The sequence below is a fragment of the Rhagoletis zephyria genome, unplaced genomic scaffold (assembly GCF_001687245.7).
Source record: "Rhagoletis zephyria isolate East Lansing unplaced genomic scaffold, Rhagoletis_zephyria_1.1 Rzeph_scaffold_00222, whole genome shotgun sequence".
Taxonomy (NCBI): Eukaryota; Metazoa; Arthropoda; class Insecta; order Diptera; family Tephritidae; genus Rhagoletis; species Rhagoletis zephyria.
In genome coordinates this window covers 253,880-275,702 of record NW_016157306.1, presented here as the reverse complement: position 1 = coordinate 275,702, position 21,823 = coordinate 253,880, and the positions used below count along the sequence as shown (strand labels likewise).

General features: G+C 37.9%; 1 protein-coding gene across 1 annotated transcript in view; it reads left to right on the top strand.

Annotated features, from left to right (window-relative positions):
* Nucleotides 1–21,823, top strand: part of Spt6 (transcription elongation factor Spt6) — a 213,282-nt gene that overhangs the window by 83,963 nt on the left and 107,496 nt on the right. Inside the window, exon 3 of the mRNA XM_017609383.1 lies at nt 12,006–12,122. Coding sequence (XP_017464872.1) covers nt 12,006–12,122 — 117 coding nt within the window. The remainder of the gene's footprint in view (nt 1–12,005; nt 12,123–21,823) is intronic.

Sequence of the window (21,823 nt, the reverse complement as noted above, 5' to 3'; positions counted from 1 at the left end):
GGCGGGTGCGTATCTTGGCTGCAACAAGATAGTGGTCCGAGTCGATGTTTGGGCCTCGGAGTGTGCGTACGTCTAAAACACTGGAAGCGTGCCTTCCGTCTATCACCACATGATCGATTTGGTTTCTCGGTGTTTATGCATCAACCCAAAAAATTTGAAACTAATCAAACACATGAAGGTTGAACCCCGTCCGTTTTGATATGGAACGCCCCATATACACATTATTAAAGACGATCTACATTACACTGCGTTACAAAAAAAAATTAATATACTTTTTTCGAGGTTCACACGTGTTGTAGGTCTAATCAAGCAGAAAAATCTGCATACTCAGAATTTTAAACACACCTTCAAAATCTGGGCTTGAGGTCGAAAACCGCGTGCTTCATAGGTTGAAGCATAGGTATATTTGCTCTTAACTTTATTTCTGTTAACCCGCTGAAAAATACGTATATGTGTATGTATATGATTTAAAATAAGACATTCCGCTGTTTACAACAATGTATTAATTGTTAGTTTATCTTAAGAAATGGCGGAGGAAACTTACGAAGTATACGCAAACTTTTAATTTTTTACATTTTTTCATTTTGAATTACATCTTGTCCGACTATTTGGTTTTCTAGTATACATACATAGCGTGCCCACGAAATTATACATGCAAAAGTATGGTTGACACCAGATCAGCTGTTTAAGTATTTATGACCAACTGGTTAAATCGTGTGAATTAATATGGACAACATTTGTCTCTTTACTGCCGTGTGCAAATGTGTGACAAATCATTTGGATCTTTAGCAGCCAAATCGTCTGATCGCAAAACAAATAATTTGTACATCGCTATCCAAATGCGCAAATGAGGACAAATCTAAATTTGGCATTTTGTGTACAATTGTACAAATCGTGTGATCCCTGCTTAAGATACGCCTATTGGCAATTCTCAATTAGTTCGAACTTTCGCATGACTCGACAGTTTCTATTCGGACACATAATTTTCGATGGTTTATTAACAAACATCAGGTAACGTATGTTGTGTAGATTATGTGAATGCAAAAAACAGGACCACAGTACATATTTTCTAGCCAAATATGCATATAATTCGGAAATAACATTGGGAAATTTTCACAAATAAAAGTGTGACTCTCCTATTATTAGGAATGAAACGATACCATGCAGGTAGCGATAGTTTTACTTGGAAGTAGTCTCGAAAAAAAGTATCGATGCCTGAAAAATATCGGACCTTAAGTATCGATACCTACTCGTATCGGTACTCATTGCGTATTCCGTATTAAGTTAAATTAATTTTTTAAATCGCAAGTTAATCATCCTCTGGGAATCCTAAACTCCGAATAATAAAATTGAATAATTTATGAACTGAAAAGAAATAAAACTCCGTTACATAGCAGAACTATATGTTTAATGATGAATGGTATTTACACAGATACATACACATTGGAAAAGATTACAGGTTAATCTTATTTAAGAAAACATCAATAAAATATTTCAGCGAAAAAAGTCTTCTCTTGTTGCACTTCCCAAGAATAGAAGTTTTTCCAAATGGTTGCCAGTCAACGGATTTCTTGACGCGGTTATGTTGCTCCTGCTTTCGAAAGCAATCGTTCGCAAAGAACAGAACAACAAAGGAAACGCAGTTTTCAGCTCCTCCCATTCTTCTAATGGGTTCGACTTCGGGGAGGACATTGGGTTGGATAAAAAAAAGAAACGTATTTTTTTATTTTGAAAACAAAATTTTTTTGGAAGTCGCGCTAGTCGGTTTTTTATAAAAACGCTGATGTTTTAATTTTTTTTTATTTTCGTGACATGATATAGTGCAGCCAAAAATGTTGTAAAACTTGTAATTACCCAGGTATTATTGGGGAATATTCCCTTAATTACATACCTGTCTTGGACAGTAATAATGGGCCTAGTGCGCGAAAATATGCTTTCGAAAAGAGACTGCTATATTAAAACGTTGATGCTGAACATTTTAAGCATTGCGATGGGTTCAAACTCGTTACCAGGAGATTTATGGGGTCGCTGATTACGAATCTGAAGTCAATTTTTAAAATTCAAAATGGCTGATCCCATTTTGCTATCAAATTCTTAAAACATTACTAAAATTAAAACGTTGATACTGAAAGTTTTAAGCATTGTCATGGGTTGAAACTTGTTACCAGTGGGTTTCTGTGTACGAATATGAGTCAGCAGATTTTCAAAATTTAAAATGGCGGATCCAAATCCAATCATTTTTTTAACTGATCGCCATATTGGATCCGATTCGTAATCGCCGACCCCAGAAACCCCCTGATAACGAGTTTTAACCCATGATAATGCTTAGTCATTTTTAAGAAATTGATCGCCATATTGGATCCGCTGTTTTGAATTAAAAAAAATTTACATTAGATTTGTAATCAGCGACCTCAAAAACTACCGTGTACCGAGTTTCGAACAAATCTACTAATTTTTTAAAAAGTTGTCGCCATATTGGTACCGCCATTTTAAGTTTTGAAAAACTGACATCAGATGCGTAATCAGCGACCCCAGAAACCTCCTGATAACGAGTTTGAACCCATGACAATGCTTAAAACGTTCAGTATCAACGTTTTAAATTTAGCGGTCTGTTTTCGAAAGCATATTTTCGGACACTAGGCCCATTCTAACTGTCCAAGGCAGGTATGTAATTAAGGGAATATACCCCAATAATACCTGAGTAATTACAAGTAAAAACAACATTTTCAGCTGCCCTATAACATGCCACCAAAATAAAAAAATTTAAAACATCAGCGGTTTTATAAAAAACCGACTAGCGCGACCTCCAAATTTTTTTTCCAAATTAATAAAATACGCGACTATTTTTCTCACAAATAACAATATTTTGATGTAGTGTTTATGAATTTCAAAAATGTGTTTTTTGAACTCTAATCTTACTAATCTTACTAATATTATAAATGTGAAANTTAACATGCCACCAAAATAAAAAAATTTAAAACATCAGCGGTTTTATAAAAAACCGACTAGCGCGACCTCCAAATTTTTTTCCAAATTAATAAAATACGCGACTATTTTTCTCACAAATAACAATATTTTGATGTAGTGTTTATGAATTTCAAAAATGTGTTTTTTGAACTCTAATCTTACTAATCTTACTAATATTATAAATGTGAAAATTTGTATGTTTGGATGTTTGGGAAATCTTCACGCGGAAACGACTGAACGGATTTGCATGAAATTTGGTACGCGGATAGCTTATGGGCCAGATTGGTTAATAGGCTATTTTTTTAAGAGTTGCCACCTGTTAAAAAAGTTTAATTTATTTAATATGCGGGAACGACTGAATGGATTTGCATGACAATTTGCACACAGATAGCTTATGACCTAGATTGGAAAATAGGCTATATTTCTTAAGAGTTGCCACCTGTTAAAAAAGTTTCATTAAATTAATACGCGGAAAAGACTGAACGGATTTGCATGAAATTTTGCAAGCAGAGAGAGAAAATAGGCGAATTTTTTGGAAGAGTTGCCACCTGTTAAAAATGTTTTGTTAAATTAATACGCGGAAACGACTAAACGGATTTGCATGAAATTTTGCACACAGATAGCTTATGACCTAGGTTAGAAAGTTAAGAGTTGCCACCTGTTAGAAATGTTTAATTTAATTAATACGCGGAAATGAGTAAACTGATTTGCATGGAAGTTTTCACACAGATAGATTATGAGCTAGGTTAAAAAATAGGCTACTTTTTTTAAAAGTTACCACCTACTAAAAAAGTTTAATTAAATTAATACGCGGAAAAGTCTGAACGGATTTGCATGAAATTTTGCAAGCAGATAGCTTATGACCTACAGTGGAAAATAGGCAAATTTTTTGGAAGAGTTGCCACCTGTTAAAAAAGTTTTAATTAAATTAATACGCGGAAACGACTGAACAGATTTGCATGACATTTCGCACAGAGATAGCTTATGACCTATGTTGGAAAATAGGCTACTATTTTAAGAGTTATCACGTATTAGGAAAGTTTAATTAAATTAATACGCGTAAATGACTGAACTGATTTGCATGAAAGTTTGCACACAGATAGCTTATGACCTAGACTGGAAAATAGGCTACTTTTTTAAGAATTGCCACCTGTTTGAAAATTAAATTTTGCTCAAAGATGGTTTATGACCTGGATTGAAAAATAGGCTACTTCCTTAACCGGTTTTCCGATCAGAACGAAATTTAGTACACTTACTACGGATTTCGGAAGGATGGTCTTAGACTGAAAGTAAGTCCGATAACTCAAGGCCCCTCCCATACAAATTGGAATTTTCATATTACATACATATCTCTGGAAGTATTTGTGGGAGAGAACTGAAACTTGGTATAGTGATATGTATGTGAAATCAATGATGGCATTAATCGATTGATGTTTTAATCAGTTAGTTAATTCGATTAAATTCAATCTGATTACAGTTAATCATGATTCATTTTAATCTGACTAAACAGTTAATCGTAACCGCGATTAAAAAATTAATTTTTAATCGTTAGCTCTTAATTTGATCAAGTAGGTTTGGTGATTAATTAAGTTATGCTGGAATTTCCCTGTGCACACAAAGCAAGTTAATCCGGTATGGCTAAGTCGGGCTTCCTCATCAATCTAAGCAATTTGGTGTGCATTTTCATTAAGATATACTTGTATACCAACAAACGTTTTACAAACTAGGTTTGTAAAAGTTCCCAGTTTATGTATTACTAATAACAACAATTATAATTTTTTTATATTATGTGCTTTTTATAAGCGTAAAACACAAAATAATTACTATAACTGGTGTTTGGTTTCAAACTCGGAAAAACTAGACAAATTAATCAGATTTTATTTTTAATTGGATTAACGATTAATGTTTTAAATTAATTAAACGTAATCGCAGCCAGCGATTAACGATTAAAAAAATGTTATCATTAATCGTACAGTTGATTACGACTAATTAATTTTAATCGTCAAACGCGATTAACATTTTAATCGTTAATTTTTAATCGTTAATCAGATTAACAGTTTGCCAACACTGTGTGAAATCATGTTCATATTCACGGAGAAAAATGGACGTTTTTGGAAAAGAGGCGTAGCACCTCCCATACTGACTGAAAGTTTCATATTGCATATCTCTTCAAATGTTTGGGGTAAAGCACTCAAGCTTGGTATGGAAATACATATGTATGTATGTATGTGAAACTAATACCATACTCATGGAGAAAAATGAGAGTTATTGGAAAAGGTGGTGTGGCAACTCCCATGCAAATTGATTTTTCTATGCTGCATATCTCTGGAGGTGTTTATTGCAGAGGACTGGAACTTGGCACCGAGATGTGTATACAAAATTAATTCCATACTCATAGAGAAGAATTTGCGTTATTCGAAAAGGGGACATGGTTCCTGCCGTACAAATTTACTGTTTTATACTGCTTATCTCTAGAGGTGTTCATGGTAGAGTACTGGGACTTGGTACTGGGGTATGTAAAATCAATTCTAAATTCATGGAAGAAGATTAGGGTTATAAGAAAAAGGGGCGTGGCACTTCCAGTACAAATTTACTTTTTCTTGCCACATATCCCTGGAAGTGTTTGTGGAAGACATAATAAATTTCATTAATTGGAAAAGGGAGAGCCGGGCATACAAACTTTCACATTTATAATATTTATAAAATACTAGCTTATACCCGCGGGTTTCACCCCGCGCTTTTATACAAATATGAAAAATAATTTAATGATGTTAGATTTTATTTCTGTGCCCATTTCGTTATAGCTCGTTATTTTTTAAGCGAGTTAAGGTATTTAGGCCGTTTAAAACTATGAAATTATAAAATCTCCTCTCTCCTCCCTCTAAGTTTACCTTAAAAGGTTTCCAGGTATACGACGCGTGAACGTGAAACCTTCTTGGAGGTGCCACGGCGAGTTCTAATATTTCCAACTCAAATTTAGTAACCTGGCCTTGATAAAATACCACTTCTCATTACTGTAGCAAATGCCTCAAGAGAGCTTTAGATTATAAGGCCGAACCCGGCTCTCCCTTTTCCATTTAATGAAATTTATTCTGTCAGTACGGCACTTATAAAATAAATCTCCATAACAAATTTAAAATACTTCGAGAGATTTTCTATCCTTCCAGAGATATGTATTAAGAAGTTTTTAGTATGTATGGGAGGCGACATGCCTCCTTTTTTAATAACTCACATTTTTTCCATGAGCAATTGATACATTTTGTATACACAACTCCATACCAAGTTCCAGTATTCTTCCACAAACACTTCCAGGGATATGTGGCAAGAAAAAGTAAATTTGTACTGGAAGTGCCACGCCCCTTTTTCTTATAACCCTAATCTTCTTCCATGAATTTAGAATTGATTTTACATACCCCAGTACCAAGTCCCAGTACTCTACCATGAACACCTCTAGAGATAAGCAGTATAAAACAGTAAATTTGTACGGCAGGAACCATGTCCCCTTTTCGAATAACACAAATTCTTCTCTATGAGTATGGAATTAATTTTGTATACACATCTCGGTGCCAAGTTCCAGTCCTCTGCAATAAACACCTCCAGAGATATGCAGCATAGAAAAATCAATTTGCATGGGAGTTGCCACACCACCTTTTCCAATAACTCTCATTTTTCTCCATGAGTATGGTATTAGTTTCACATACATACATGCATACATATGTATTTCCATACCAAGCTTGAGTGCTTTACCCCAAACATTTGAAGAGATATGCAATATGAAACTTTCAGTCAGTATGGGAGGTGCTACGCCTCTTTTCCAAAAACGTCCATTTTTCTCCGTGAATATGAACATGATTTCACACAGTGTTGGCAAACTGTTAATCTGATTAACGATTAAAAATTAACGATTAAAATGTTAATCGCGTTTGACGATTAAAATTAATTAGTCGTAATCAACTGTACGATTAATGATAACATTTTTTTAATCGTTAATCGCTGGCTGCGATTACGTTTAATTAATTTAAAACATTAATCGTTAATCCAATTAAAAATAAAATCTGATTAATTTGTCTAGTTTGTCCGAGTTTGAAACCAAACACCAGTTATAGTAATTATTTTGTGTTTTACGCTTATAAAAAGCACATAATATAAAAAAATTATAATTATTGTTATTAGTAATACATAAACTGGGAACTTTTACAAACCTAGTTTGTAAAACGTTTGTTGATATATATCTTAATGAAAATGCACACCAAATTGCTTAGATTGATGAGGAAACCCGACTTAGCCATACCGGATTAACTTGCTTTGTGTGCACAGGGAAATTCCAGCATAACTTAATTAATCACCAAACCTACTTGATCAAATTAAGAGTTAATGATTAAAAATTAATTTTTTAATCGCGGTTACGGTTAACTGTTTAGTCGGATTAAAATTAATCATGATTAACTGTAATCAGATTGAATTTAATCGAATTAACTAACTAATTAAAACATCAATCGATTAATGCCAACATTGATTTCACATACATATCACTATACCAAGTTTCAGTTCTCTCCCACAAATACTTCCAGAGATATGTATGTAATATGAAAATTCCAATTTGTATGGGAGGGGCCTTGAGTTATCGGACTTACTTTCAGTCTAAGACCATCCTTCCGAAATCCGTAGTAAGTGTACTAAATTCCGTTCTGATCGGAAAACCGGTTAAGGAAGTAGCCTATTTTTCAATCCAGGTCATAAACCATCTTTGAGCAAAATTTCATTTTCAAACAGGTGGCAATTCTTAAAAAAGTAGCCTATTTTCCAGTCTAGGTCATAAGCTACCTGTGTGCATACTTTCATGCAAATCAGTTCAGTCATTTCCACGTATTAATTTAATTAAAGTTTCCTAATACGTGATAACTCTTAAAATAGTAGCCTATTTTCCAACATAGGTCATAAGCTATCTCTGTGCGAAATGTCATGCAAATCTGTTCAGTCGTTTCCGCGTATTAATTTAATTAAAACTTTTTTAACAGGTGGCAACTCTTCCAAAAAATTAGCCTATTTTCCACTGTAGGTCATAAGCTATCTGCTTGCAAAATTTCATGCAAATCCGTTCAGGCTTTTCCGCGTATTGATTTAATTAAACTTTTTAGCAGGTGGTAACTCTTAAAAAAGTAGCCTATTTTTCAACCTAGCTCATAAGCTATCTGTGTGAAAACTTCCATGCAAATCAGTTCACTCATTTCCGCGTATTAATTAAATTAAACATTTCTAACAGTTGGCAACTCTTAAAAAAGGTAGCCTACTTTCTAACCTAGGTCATAAGCTATCTGTGTGCAAAATTTCATGCAAATCCGTTCAGTCGTTTCCGCGTATTAATTTAATTAAAACTTTTTTAACAGGTGGCAACTCTTCCAAAAAATTAGCCTATTTTCCACTGTAGGTCATAAGCTATCTGCTTGCAAAATTTCATGCAAATCCGTTCAGGCTTTTCCGCGTATTGATTTAATTAAACTTTTTAGCAGGTGGTAACTCTTAAAAAAGTAGCCTATTTTTCAACCTAGCTCATAAGCTATCTGTGTAAAAACTTCCATGCAAATCAGTTCACTCATTTCCGCGTATTAATTAAATTAAACATTTCTAACAGTTGGCAACTCTTAAGAAAGGTAGCCTACTTTCTAACCTAGGTCATAAGCTATCTGTGTGCAAAATTTCATGCAAATCCGTTTAGTCGTTTCCGCGTATTAATTTAACAAAACTTTTTTAACAGGTGGCAACTCTTCCAAAAAATTCGCCTATTTTCTCTCTCTGCTTGCAAATTTTCATGCAAATCCATTCAGTCGTTCCCGCATATTAAATAAATTAAACTTTTTTAACAGGTGGCAACTCTTAACAAATCTGGCCCATAAGCTATCTGCGTACCAAATTTCATGCAAATCCGTTCAGTCGTTTCCGCGTGAAGATTTCCCAAACATCCAAACATACAAACTTTCACATTTATAATATTAGTAAGATTAGTAAGATTACAAAATACTAAAAATTTCAGCTTACTTTTATATGGAAAAATCTGATTTATTTCCTCGGTCACGGGTGGGACAAAAAAAAAAGAACCTGTTTTTGGAGCAGATATCGTTTACGTAAACTGCGAATTTATTTCACTTTTCTGTGTGAACTTGATGTCTTATAATAAAACAAAGAGCCAGGAACTCAAACCAAGCAAAAACTCAAAAAAAAATTATGGTTTATTATACAAAAAATCAGAAATTCCTGTCACGGGTGGGACAACATTTGTCACGGGTAGGCCATAGGTATATGAAAAGGAGCTTTTAGCGTGGTCCATATATAAAGATTAGTTATTAAAAAATATAAGAAGCCAAGTAGGGGTTAAATTCACTCACGTTTGATCTTAGGATTGTGCCTTTTATTTAGAAGAAAATGCTTAGCACCGTCAGCCAAAAAAAAAAAATTATTAAAAATGAACGGGATTTCCTAGCGTCTTGAAATCGTCACTTTTACCTACTTAAATTTGGACTACAAAACTGCATACCTAAAAATTTTGAACAAAACGTTTAAAATTTTTGGGTGTAATTGTTAAAGTTTATTGATTTTTTATAATGTTTGTAAGAAGTTTGAAATGTAGATTTATGTGGTTCTGGTTAAATAATGTGCTAGACTTTTATAGAAAAAAAGCTATAAACATTAGATTGACAAAATAAAAAACCAAAACTGGTCAAAATGTAACTTAACTTAATCAGCTGACCACAAGGATATACAGATAATGGACGAGTCCGCGCATCCCTCCCTCCTCTCCTGCGTCCACCTCAGCAAACAAATAAAGCTTATCAGCTCTATAAACCTACCTCTGACAACTGTCCCACACATGCTTCTCTGTTGAATAATTCTTATCTAACTGCGTGGAAACGACAATGCAATTGTGGAAAATATTTTCAAATAAAAAATTTGCAACTTTTAGCTTCTTTTGTCACGGGTGGGACAAGACCAACACTGCTTAATAATAACTCATAATATAGATAAAGCAGTCACACAATTTAATATATGTATAACAATTTTGTTAAAAGCAGATGAGTTCCACTATATATTTTTCTTACCAAACACTTGTATTATGAATCGCAAATTATTTGACAGTGCATTCAACACAACCTAAAGGGTGAACACACCAAAACTGCGACACTTTGGGAAGCTTATAACTTACCCAAAAAGATTTCAATATTTTGAAGTTCAAATACCATAAGCTGACCATGACCTTAGTTGGACGTAGACGAAGCTTCATTTGAATTTGATTCCTAGTTGAGTTAAAAATGGCAACCGAGTTAGAAACGAGACAAACCATTTTACACGAGTTTATAAATGATCCGGCACGTACAATTGCTAAAAATTAAAGATTGCATTATTCGACAGTTTGCAGGGTTTTAATCGGTACACATAAGGCATGGCAGTTACGAGAAAACCAGGGAGCGGGGGTTAGCATGGTCGAAGTGATAAAAACAGTGCTCGGAAGGGCCTCAGTGCGTTTTCGCGAGATCCGAAGGTTTTGTCGGGTTATTTTACAAAATCCGTACGGAGATCGCAGTTTTTCGTACAAAAGGTAAAGCGGAAAGCTTCATTGAGATGTTCTACAGCTCAAACAGCGCCAGACCGAGCCGCAAAGTAGAATGTTACAGCGAAATCCCGCAGTCGGAAGTTGTATGGATTCTAAATTAAAAAATACAACTGCATTGTTATGGACTACGAAAAAACCTACTGCTTTAAAAATTCAAAATATATTGCAGGCCAAGATTTTTATACTGCTGCAAGTCGTCAAAATGCCCCTGAAAGTTGTAAGCTGAAAATGAAGTCCTAATTTCCAAAAAACAACATGGTTTGGCAAGCTATTTGTTCCTATGGCCGTAAGAGCATCCGATCGGGGACAATGAATGATCGAGTTTATCGGGATGAGTGCCTCAAAAAGCGTCTTCTGTCAGTTATCAACATATAAGGTAGTAGGCGGACATGGCAAGCTGCCACTATGCCAAGGACACATTGCCGTGGTATATTGCAAATAACATCAATTTTGTACCTCTCGACTGAAATCCACCCAATAGCCCAGAGCTACGTCCTATTGGGGAATATTGGTCAATTGTCAAAGGAATCTGGAAGAAAACAGGGGAAACAGTAAAAAATATTGAAGAGTGCAAAACAAAGTAGTTGTGCGCATCGCGTAAAGTCGATGATGCAGTCGTGGAGAACATGATGGCGCGTGTGCGATGAAAATACCGATCAGTTGCATATGGAGCAAATAATAACTAATATTTTAACATTTTAATAACATATAAACTTCCAAGTTATATAATACAAAAAAAAAAAAATTTCAAAGCCTTCTAGTTTGTTTCTGGTAGTAATCTCTAAGTGTCGCAGTTTTGGTGTGTTCACCCTTTACTTTAAACTCAATCAAAAAATTTACCTACAACTTTATTTCAAAAAAAGTTAATAAAAATGCATTTAAAGCTTTAATTTGTTATTTTTTGGTTGATTTTAGATTTTTACAAATGCCTTATCCACACGTTTGTTAGTTTTATAAAGAAAATAATTTTTGCACTGATGTCCGCTTTCCCATGGAACCTCCCATATACAAAAAAAAAATAATTTCAAAGCCTTCTAGTTTGTTTCTGGTAGTAATCTCTAAGTGTCGCAGTTTTGGTGTGTTCACCCTTTACTTTAAACTCAATCAAAAAATTTACCTACAACTTTATTTCAAAAAAAGTTAATAAAAATGCATTTAAAGCTTTAATTTGTTATTTTTTGGTTGATTTTAGATTTTTACAAATGCCTTATCCACACGTTTGTTAGTTTTATAAAGAAAATAATTTTTGCACTGATGTCCGCTTTCCCATGGAACCTCCCATATACAAAAAAAAATTATCAAAAATGCTTTTTCTTCTTATTTATACAAACCACTGCCCGTCACCTTAGGCTATAATGTTTTTTGAACCTAAATAAAGTTTGGCATGTACTAATGTTTTTTTTTGTTTTTTTTTGTTATATTTATGTTTTAGAAACGGTTCAAACGGCTTAGACGCCTTCAAGAAGAAAGTGACGGCGAAGAAGATCATGTTGACGAGGGCTTGGCCAGAGAAGCTATTGCGGAACAACTTTTCGATGAAGACGACGAGGTAAGTACACGAATCGGTCAAAATGATTGCAGTAGTCCCGGTAATTTTTTGTCAGTTTAGTACGAAATAGTTAACTGTTTTGCAGGTTATTTTCTAACGTTAAATCTGATAATTAATGTTTCCTTCCAGAGTTAAAAGATTAGTTAATGAAATATTTAAGTATGGCCTTAGTGGCGGCCCTTTGTTGTGGCATCACTCATTTTATATCACGCGCTGCCTCAACAGTCACAATGCGCTATGGTCCAAATGCCTGTTTTTTAGCCAAAACTAATTACGGCTAAATACGGAGATGATATAAAAATATTTATATGTTTTTTTTTATTGGTATATAATTTTCCATTCGTCTTGAATAAAAAAACAAGTTTAACCCTTGGCAACCGATACAAAGTGCGTAATTTCGGCGAGTTAGGGAAGGAAAATCGAAAAATTGAAGTTGGTAAAAAGAAGCTCGGATAGGTTATATGTGGATGTCTGATATGTATAAGAGAAAGTCAGCCCCTATTGTCTTATTTGGGCCACCCTGTACAAACATGTCTGTTTTGACGAACGATGATCGCCAGTTTTTCGCATATTTATCAATCAGTGGTCGTATTCGTCTCATTTCCTAACGAGATTTCAGTCTTGGGTATACTTTACATTTAACACATTATAAACTTAATTAAAAACATTATTTTAAAATTTTAAACATCATTCTTACATGTCAGTTGCGGTCATTTAGATTCAAATCATAAGCATATAAATTGTGTATCAGGGTGTATCAATCGGATCTCTTCAGAAATTATGAATTGATTATGTGTATATCAAGGGCCAAGAATTCAAAAGGTCGATTCAAAGTCAAATTATGTTAAAAAATCGCCTTTTCATGCATTTTTGGTGACAACAATTTTGCCGTTAAAAGAGAGCTTTTCCAAATATACGTGGTTGGAGCCAAGGACGCGGGTGTCATCAAATACGTGAAGACTTGGATGAGGATTAAAAACCGCAGATTACTGATCTCGTAATTAGGCGAGTAAAACAACGGCGCCAAGCCTAATGCAAGAGGCTTAAAGGAAGGCGGAGTGAGGCTTATAGGATGCCAGGCAGTTTAACTGCACGTCCTGTTATGGGCGCTCGCATATGAAACATCATAAGAGATAAATCGGTTGTGTAGACCAGGCTTTCCTGGGGTGCCGCGAGCGTATGTCTGGGGTGCCTCTAGTGGCTAGAGTATACTAGTGGTGCGGGCAAATTCTTTAAGCTTTGCATACACAACGAAAGCGGTTTGATCAAACTTCAACTTGGCGGCCAGAAAATTAAAACAACTTTGATTATTATTAAAATTACCTTCAGCGGCTCGTCAAACCCCATAAACAACACAAATGGCTTGCAGCCATTTCGCTTGGTTTGACAAGCCGTTTGTGAGGTGTATTTCGCTCTTAAGCGAAGCGAACGAAAAATTGAATCAGAAAACTTTTAGAAATTGCTGAAAACGTACCCCTTTCACAACCATTTTCGGTACTTTTGTAAGCCTAATCCGCGTTTCATCCAATTTTCTTCCCGTTTTCGGATTAATTTTCGGATTTTTTTCTGGCAGGGCTGTTCTCGTAACAAGCGCAGCAGCTTCGCGCACGTGTATATGCTACTTATTTTTTGGAACTTCACAATCGCACTGTGAAAGAGCGAATCAACACGATTTTAGAGGCAGTCGAAAACGAACTTATAAAAATTTTGAAAACTTGTGAATTTTTTAGTTTGCAACTTGACGAAAGCACCGACGTAGTGGGACTTGAATGTTCTTCTCGTGTTAGTGAGGTGCCCATTCGCAATAAAAATCGAAGAATAGCGACGAAGTTTTTAAAGCTATCGACAAATTTGTACAGAAATATTGGTTTGAAATGGAGCAAGTGTGCAGATATTTGCAGTGGTTGGAAAAACGAAAGGAACGATGTCTAGGATGAAGCAAGAGGCAGAAAACACCACGAGCAGTCACTGTATGTCGGTATTCCCTGGCGACTAGGAAGATGCCGCCACTAGATTTAAAACCCGTATTGCATGACGCTGCGAAGATAACAGCGGCCTTCGAAATTAAAATACATCTTTGGTTTTTTCTAGCACGTAGAGATTTTTATTTTTATTTCGATTTCCCGAGATTGTTCGAGAAGCAATTTCTCGCGGGGGTCGCTTTCTCACGAGATTCTCATGTATCGAAAAACTCGTTATACTCGCGAGCTTCTCTATGGTGTAATTAAGGCAGCGTATTTAATTTAGGGTATTTAACCGCTTAACTGTTGAATTTCTTTCAAGCGCAATACTCGTCGCTCTCCAGAATATCACCATGTGCATGCTCCTTTCCAGTGAGGTCTGTATTGTCCAACCATATGGAGGAGCTTTACAAATTCCAGATTCCACTGTCCATTTCTTACTTTTACTCACTTTCTTTGCTGTAGCCATCAAACGCTAATAATACACATACATACACACATATACATCGAATTAAATTCTTCTTATACGCACAAACGTTTTTGTTTTTGACAATAGAATATTTAACATTTACACATATGTACATTTTTTTCTAGTTTTGTTTTTAATACGTTCGATAAGCTCTTACATACGTGCGTCTCGATAACTAATCGAAATTGCTCGTAAGAAAGGCGATACCCGAGATAGTGTCGAGAACTTCATTACTTGATTTCCCGGGTATCGGAATGCTCGAGAATGTGCGAGCAGAAATCGACAGCCCTAATTTCTAACGCTAAAAAAATTGATGACAGCCGGTTTCACCGGCACATAAAATGGAGAATGATTTTTCCTTTCGTAAAATTAGCCATAAAAGTTATTTTCTTAGCGTTAACGCGCATTACCAGCGTTAACTTGGCAGGTTTGAAAAAACCATTGTCGAATATTTTCCCCAACATTGACTCTGAGGATGTCTACAACAGGATAACAAACCCGTTTTCATGTGACCCCAAAATTAAACCTACTGAGATGACAAATTAAGATTTTGAAAACCTTCTGGACATCAGTGAAGACAGCTTTGAATATTAAATACTACGAAGGGAACCAAGAGAGTTCTGGATGCAAGTGTATGTAGAAAACACTGCTGTTGGCAAGATTGCATTAAAATACTAGTGACTTTTACTTTTATTACTTTTCTATGTGTCAAGATGTAATCCGGGTAGTAGGATAACAAGTAAAATAGATAGTTTATTAATAAATTATATGATACAGAGTTAAGTATTCAATTCGATTGTCCAGTTATTGAAACGTTCCGCATGGCTGTTCGTACTTGACTGACTGCTCGCTCGCTCTCCCCATTCTCACTTTACCGCTAGGCCTCTCCTGACTATCACTAACCGACCTCGGTTAGGCATCCGAAGAACTGTCGTCGTTGTCGTCTACCTCGAGTTGTGGGTTAAGCTGACACCACCGTTTCATGTGTNAGTTATTGAAACGTTCCGCATGGCTGTTCGTACTTGACTGACTGCTCGCTCGCTCTCCCCATTCTCACTTTACCGCTAGGCCTCTCCTGACTATCACTAACCGACCTCGGTTAGGCATCCGAAGAACTGTCGTCGTTGTCGTCTACCTCGAGTTGTGGGTTAAGCTGACACCACCGTTTCATGTGTTCACTGGATAGTACACTACAGTACCGTCGCTGGGTCACCGGTGCATCCGGTAGTCCTCGACAATATACCGGTCATGGTCCAATATCTTGGTGACCACATATGGACCTTTGTATTTGGCGTCTAGTTTGTGGGTCTCTCCCGTGGCTGTCGACACATTGCTGAACATCACTAGCTCACCTTCATTGTACCGTGTCGGTTGTTGATGGCGTTCATTAAATCGTTGTTGCCATTTCGATTGTGCTGCTTCGATATTCTCTTTTGCTCGAGTAAGTAACTCATCTCGTTTGTTCACATCCTGCGGATCCGGTTCGTCGTGAAGTGCCTGGATCAAACGGTTTTGACTGTAGTCTCGTAAGTTGTAGTTGAAAATGATTTCGTTCGGACTCGTCTTTGTAGTCGCATTTGGCTGAGAGTTGAAACTCCACTGTAGCGTGAGCAAATCAAGTCCCACTCTTTCGTAGACTTCATCGTCGTTCGTATAGCTGGTAAAATAGTCTTATTGACCCTTTCTGCTTGACCGTTGCCTCGCGGTGTCTTTACGGCTATTTTTATGTGTTGTACGTCGTGAGCTTGTAAAAATGTTTCGAAGTCTTTGGAGGTGATGCTGTTCCGCGATCGGTTGTGAGTTGAACCGGTTGACCAAACGTGGTCATCACCTCTCGTAGCATGCTAATTACTGGTGCTGATTTGGTGTTTCGTACAGCTTTCAAAATTACGTATTTGGAAAAGTGCAGGCCAAAACAATGATGTGCTGATTCCCTTTCTTACTTTTGGGGAACGGTCCCAAATGGTCGATGTGCAGTGATCGGAACGGTATTGTAGATGCAGCACTCTGGGCACGCCGCTATATAACTCTTAACGTACCGCCTCATTCGATGAAACCAATATCTCTCTGAATCCGCTGCAGAGTCTTCTCAATTCCGAAATGCCCTGAGTCATCATGGCATGCTTTCGTGATCCGCCATCTTATCGCTTGAGGAATTACCAAACGCCGCTCGCCATTAATCTTGCGATATAACCTTCCTCTCTGTAGCTCGTAATCTTGTTGATTTTGCTTTGCGGATGTGGATGTTGACTTTAACGTTGTTGCGATTTCTTGCAATTTCTGATCTTGCATTTGCATCAAGAATACCCAATCGCTGCTACCTTCAGTGGTGACAGCTAAAATGCTTTCGGCTACCGTTTGACACTTACTTGGCGGTAAGCTAGGTGCTCGGCTCATCCCGTCGACATGCTGCATTTTATGGCCTTGCCGATGAACAGTCTTAAAGTCGTACTCCTGCAGTCTTAACCACCATCTAGCAGTACGCGGGAGGTTTGTTGCTTTTGTGGTAACGATAGCGTTACAGTCGGTTACCACAGTGAACGGCTTGCCGAGAAGATACATGCGAAATCGGGTTAACGTTTCGACTATCGCAAGTACTTCCAGCTCGTGACTTGGAAACCGTGCTTCTACTTCGCTACACTGGCGGCTCTAGAAGAAAACTGGTTTTTCCCCGTCGTCTTCGCGCTGGAACAGAATTCCGGATAGTCCTACGTGACTGGAATCCGTTGTACGTCGTGCTCTTTGTGAGGGTCGTACAAAGTCAGTACCGGCTTACTGGTTATAGCCTCTTTCAAATTCGTAAATGCTTCCTGCTGTGGTGTTGCCCATTGGAAGCTAACGTCCTTCCTCAATAGCGTGGTTAATGGGGTTGCTATCTGACTGTATCCCCCTACAAATTTTCGGAAGAATCCAGTTAATCCCAGGAATTTCCTTACCTGAGTTACGTTTGTTGGCTGTGGGAACTCTTTAATACACCACGTCTTCGCCTCTCCTGGTGCTATACCCGCGCTGGAAATCTCGTGTCCTAAGAAGCTGACTTCACTGGAGAGGAACACGCACTTAGAAGACCGCAATGTCAAACCGTCTCGCTTCACCGATTCCAAAACCTCTTGTAGTACCGTAATACAATCTTCGTAAGACGATGTGGCTATAATTAGCTCGTCGACGTAGCTAACCACCTTGTTTCGTGATTTGAGTGTTGATATAGTTCGTATGACCATCTCTTGGAATACCATCGGCGCGTTTACTAAACCGAATGTCATCACATTGAATTCATACAAGCCTTCGTGTGTGAAGAATGCTGTGAATTTCTTGCACTCTTCTTCTATGGGTATCTGATAATACCCGCTGGTCATGTCTAACGTTGTGAAAAATCGCCCGCCACTTAACTTTGACAATTGTTCTTCAACCACTGGCATCGGAAAATGTTTCCGCACGGTTACCGCATTTAACGCGCGATAATCTACGCACATTCTGCTCTCGCCGTTGGCCTTTGTTATCAGAACTACGGATGCTGCATGGGGTGATACACTGGGCCGAATAATGTCGTTAGCCAATAGCTCCTTCAATATCGTTGATCTCTTGCTGCTTCGCGAATGGTACTTGGTACCGTTTACCTACAATCGGACCTGGAGTAGCAACCTCAATGTTCATCGACGTTGTCTTGCATCTGCCCAGCGTGGAAATACCCTCTGCGAAACAGACATCGTAATCCGCTAACAGTTTTTGTACCTTCTGCCTTTGGTCCTCCTTCAGATCTTTATTAATGTTAAACTGGTTCCTGGTTTTAATTTGCAGCATCATTGACCCTGCGTCAATGATCAACCGTTTATCCTGCCCGCACAGCACATCTCTTCCAATCAACAGATCATAATTGAGCATGTTGTTCGGGACCTCGTACAGATTTGCCTCAATGACTTTGTCGCCAAACTTGATTCGCATTTTTACAATTCGTGTTACCTCAACAATTGAACCACCAAACCCTTGCAACCGTTGATAAGTCGGCTCCGTATGTGCGTCAGTCATAGTAGCTGACTGCCTTATTAGCGAGTGATCGCTGCCGGTATCTATTAAAGCTTGATACCTTACCCCTTCACCTTCGACTTCTTCGACGATTGGCGGAATACACTTTTGCTCACCTATGTTGCTGTCGATCTTAGCAACCGTCACTTTTGATTCCGCTGTAAACTTTTTTGTCTCATGTCCAACCTTTGAACATTTACTGCATCGTGGTTTCTTCGAAGGTTGTGGACATTTTGCCGCTATATGTCCGAATCCGTTGCAATTGTAACATTTAACACGTTTGCCTTTTTCTTCAACCGGAACCGGGCTTACATCGGATGAGTTAGTACTTGGAGTGACACGTTGTCCATACCCTTGGGTCGTCGCACGCGTACTTTCCAGGGACTGCCTTAGTTCGTTGCTTGTTCGCACATTCATTGCCCATAACGTTCGCGTGAGCGTAATGTNGCCGAAACCGGGCTTACATCGGATGAGTTAGTACTTGGAGTGACACGTTGTCCATACCCTTGTGTCGTCGCACGCATACTTTCCAGGGACTGCCTTAGTTCGTTGCTTGTTCGCACATTCATTGCCCATAACGTTCGCGTGAGCGTAATGTCGTTTAAGCCGTTGATAACGTAGGAATTTATTGATTCCTCATCAATGGCGCCACGCCTTCCTATCGCCAGCATTTCATAAAAATATTCTATGAGTGTCTCGTTTGGTTTACGCCGTCGTGCTGCCAACTCCCGATGAACGTCTGCTGATGTCACTGTATACGGAAAGTCCTTCAATAACATTTGGACAAATTCCGCCCACGATTTGAACACAGGTTGCGCATCTAACCAATTCTTGNAGTACACTTGTAACTGCTCTACTTTCGTTACGAACTGCTGCGCTGTCATCGTTTTCCGTACCNAACTGTATACGGAAAGTCCTTCAACCCATTTGGACAAATTCCGCCCACGATTTGGACACAGGTTGCGCTTCTAACCAATTCTTGGCAACTCCTTTCAGCTTGTGTTGAACTGCTAAAAGCACGGTTTCGTTTTTCCAACAGTACACTTGTAACTGCTCTACTTTCGTTACGAACTGCTGCGCTGTCATCGTTTTCCGTACCGGGTCAAACTCTGGAAGGACTCCCACTACTTCTGATACACTTTGCGTATGCACCATCTGCACTGGTAGGCCTCGTTGCGGTGAGGGTTCAGGAGCCTCTACTCCGCCCTCCGTTGCTGCTCCCGTTCTTACCGACTCATTTCCATCGTTGTTTCGTGCCGCTGCTTCTGGCTTTAGCGCCAGTTCAATAGCTTTTACGGAGTTCGCCAAACTTAATACAAGCTCTTGCAGCTGGTTGAATGGCTACTCCCATGGTTAAACTGATGATACCTCCTGCAGTTCGACCTCGTCTGTTCCTAACGCCTCCATAAGGGCTGCTACTTTGTGCGCTTTATTGCCACTAATCGCCAACTCATACCTCCGCAATAGCGCGTTTAATTGCGCCACATTTAAATTTTCCAGTTTCACCCTCGCTGCTGTACTCGTGCGACCTGTACCTTTTCCTTGCTTGCCACTTCAAAAAAAATCTTCCTCAAACAGAAACACCACAAGCCTTTTCTTCCGTAGCCTACTTTGTTCGTTGGCGTCGGTTTTTTAAAAATCTTCTTCTACCGCAATTCCCCTTAATTCTCGATGTTTCTATATGCACTGCTTGCTATCACCCCTTTTCCTTTCTCATCAGTAGCTGAGCGTCGTTGTCAATTCCTTTTGCGTTTGTTTTTCCCTGTATGTGCCTGTTCGTTGCACAGTCGTTGCTGCCGTTTACTCTTTCTTCGTTAAGTCGTTTGCTTGCGTACCCGCCGTTGGTAATTTGAGCGTTTATGTGCTATTCCGCTGAACCTTCGTTGCTCACTTACACTTTTTGATCGTTCTTTTCTTTCGCATATGGCGTCGATGTTGTGAGCGTGTGTGTGCGTTTACGTGCCCCTCACTCGCTCCGTTTACACCTTCTCATTTACGTCGAGTGTTCTGCTGCTGCGCCACCGCGTTCGAAATATGTACGTATGTGCTTTGGGTTTGTTGCACAGCTTATTTCGTTTTTCTTGTGACGCACCTCCGTATTGTATTCACGTTTTCCTTTGTAAATTTACTTACAATTTTTAACTCCTGTAGGCGTTCTCGATACCCGCTTCTGAATCTGTCAAGATGTAATCCGGGTAGTAGGATAACAAGTAAAATAGATAGTTTATTAATAAATTATATGATACAGAGTTAAGTATTCAATTCGATTGTCCGGTTATTGAAACGTTCCGCTTGGCTGTTCGTACTTGACTGACTGCTCGCTCGCTCTCCCCATTCTCACTTTACATATGTGAGACTGCATTTTCAACAAATGCTTACATAAACAAGTAAGTTTTAAACACAAAACAAAACCGACTTCAATTCCCATATAAAAATCTAAGATCATCGTTAACCTCTTCATGATCCAATGATCTTATTTAAACCAAAATAGAATGGGATTACCTGTGAAGTAACACCTTTCCTTTAAAAAACGAGTTATAGTAATCGGTTAACATGGTCCGTAAGTTGTGCGGTAACATATATATAAAAAAAAATAAAAATCTCATTTTTGTGAAGTCGTTTAAAAACAAATACACCAGCAAGCTTTCAGCGTCAAATGATTTCAGGGTAAAATTGGCAAAGCTCCCGATAAACTTAAAGGATTAAATTAAATTAAATCATCAAAACAGTTTCAGTCCTCACATTAAAGCTAAATGAGAATAAAGTTTGCATTGTGTTTTCTTGTTTTCGTAGACATTTGAAGAGTAGGGGTGCCGCGGAATTTTTTAGCACACCAAGGGTGCTGCGGCGGAAAAAGTTTGGGAACTCCTGGTGTAGACTGCACTTTGCAGAAGGTATACGATGTAAAGTACGAGATATCGCATACTTGTTATTGCCTAACTGGGTGAGCAGAATGGTGAGGCTGGGGTATGTAGCAAGAGCTGTCAAAAGTTAAAATATTCTAAATGCTCTAAACTGCCCACAATATGTAGCTGTGGTTGTGGTGTTATTATTGCTTATTTAGCTGATGTAGCTAGCAAAATAGCTTGTGGCTGTGGCACTACATTCTGGTTTGCCAGTAACAACTATTTTTAATTTTTTTTTCAGAGTAGAAAGAAGTGGTGTAATCCGGAGTAACAATGTTAAAGCACAACCAAACCAAAAAGATAAAATTTTCGTTTTATAAAACATTAACCACATATTCGCAC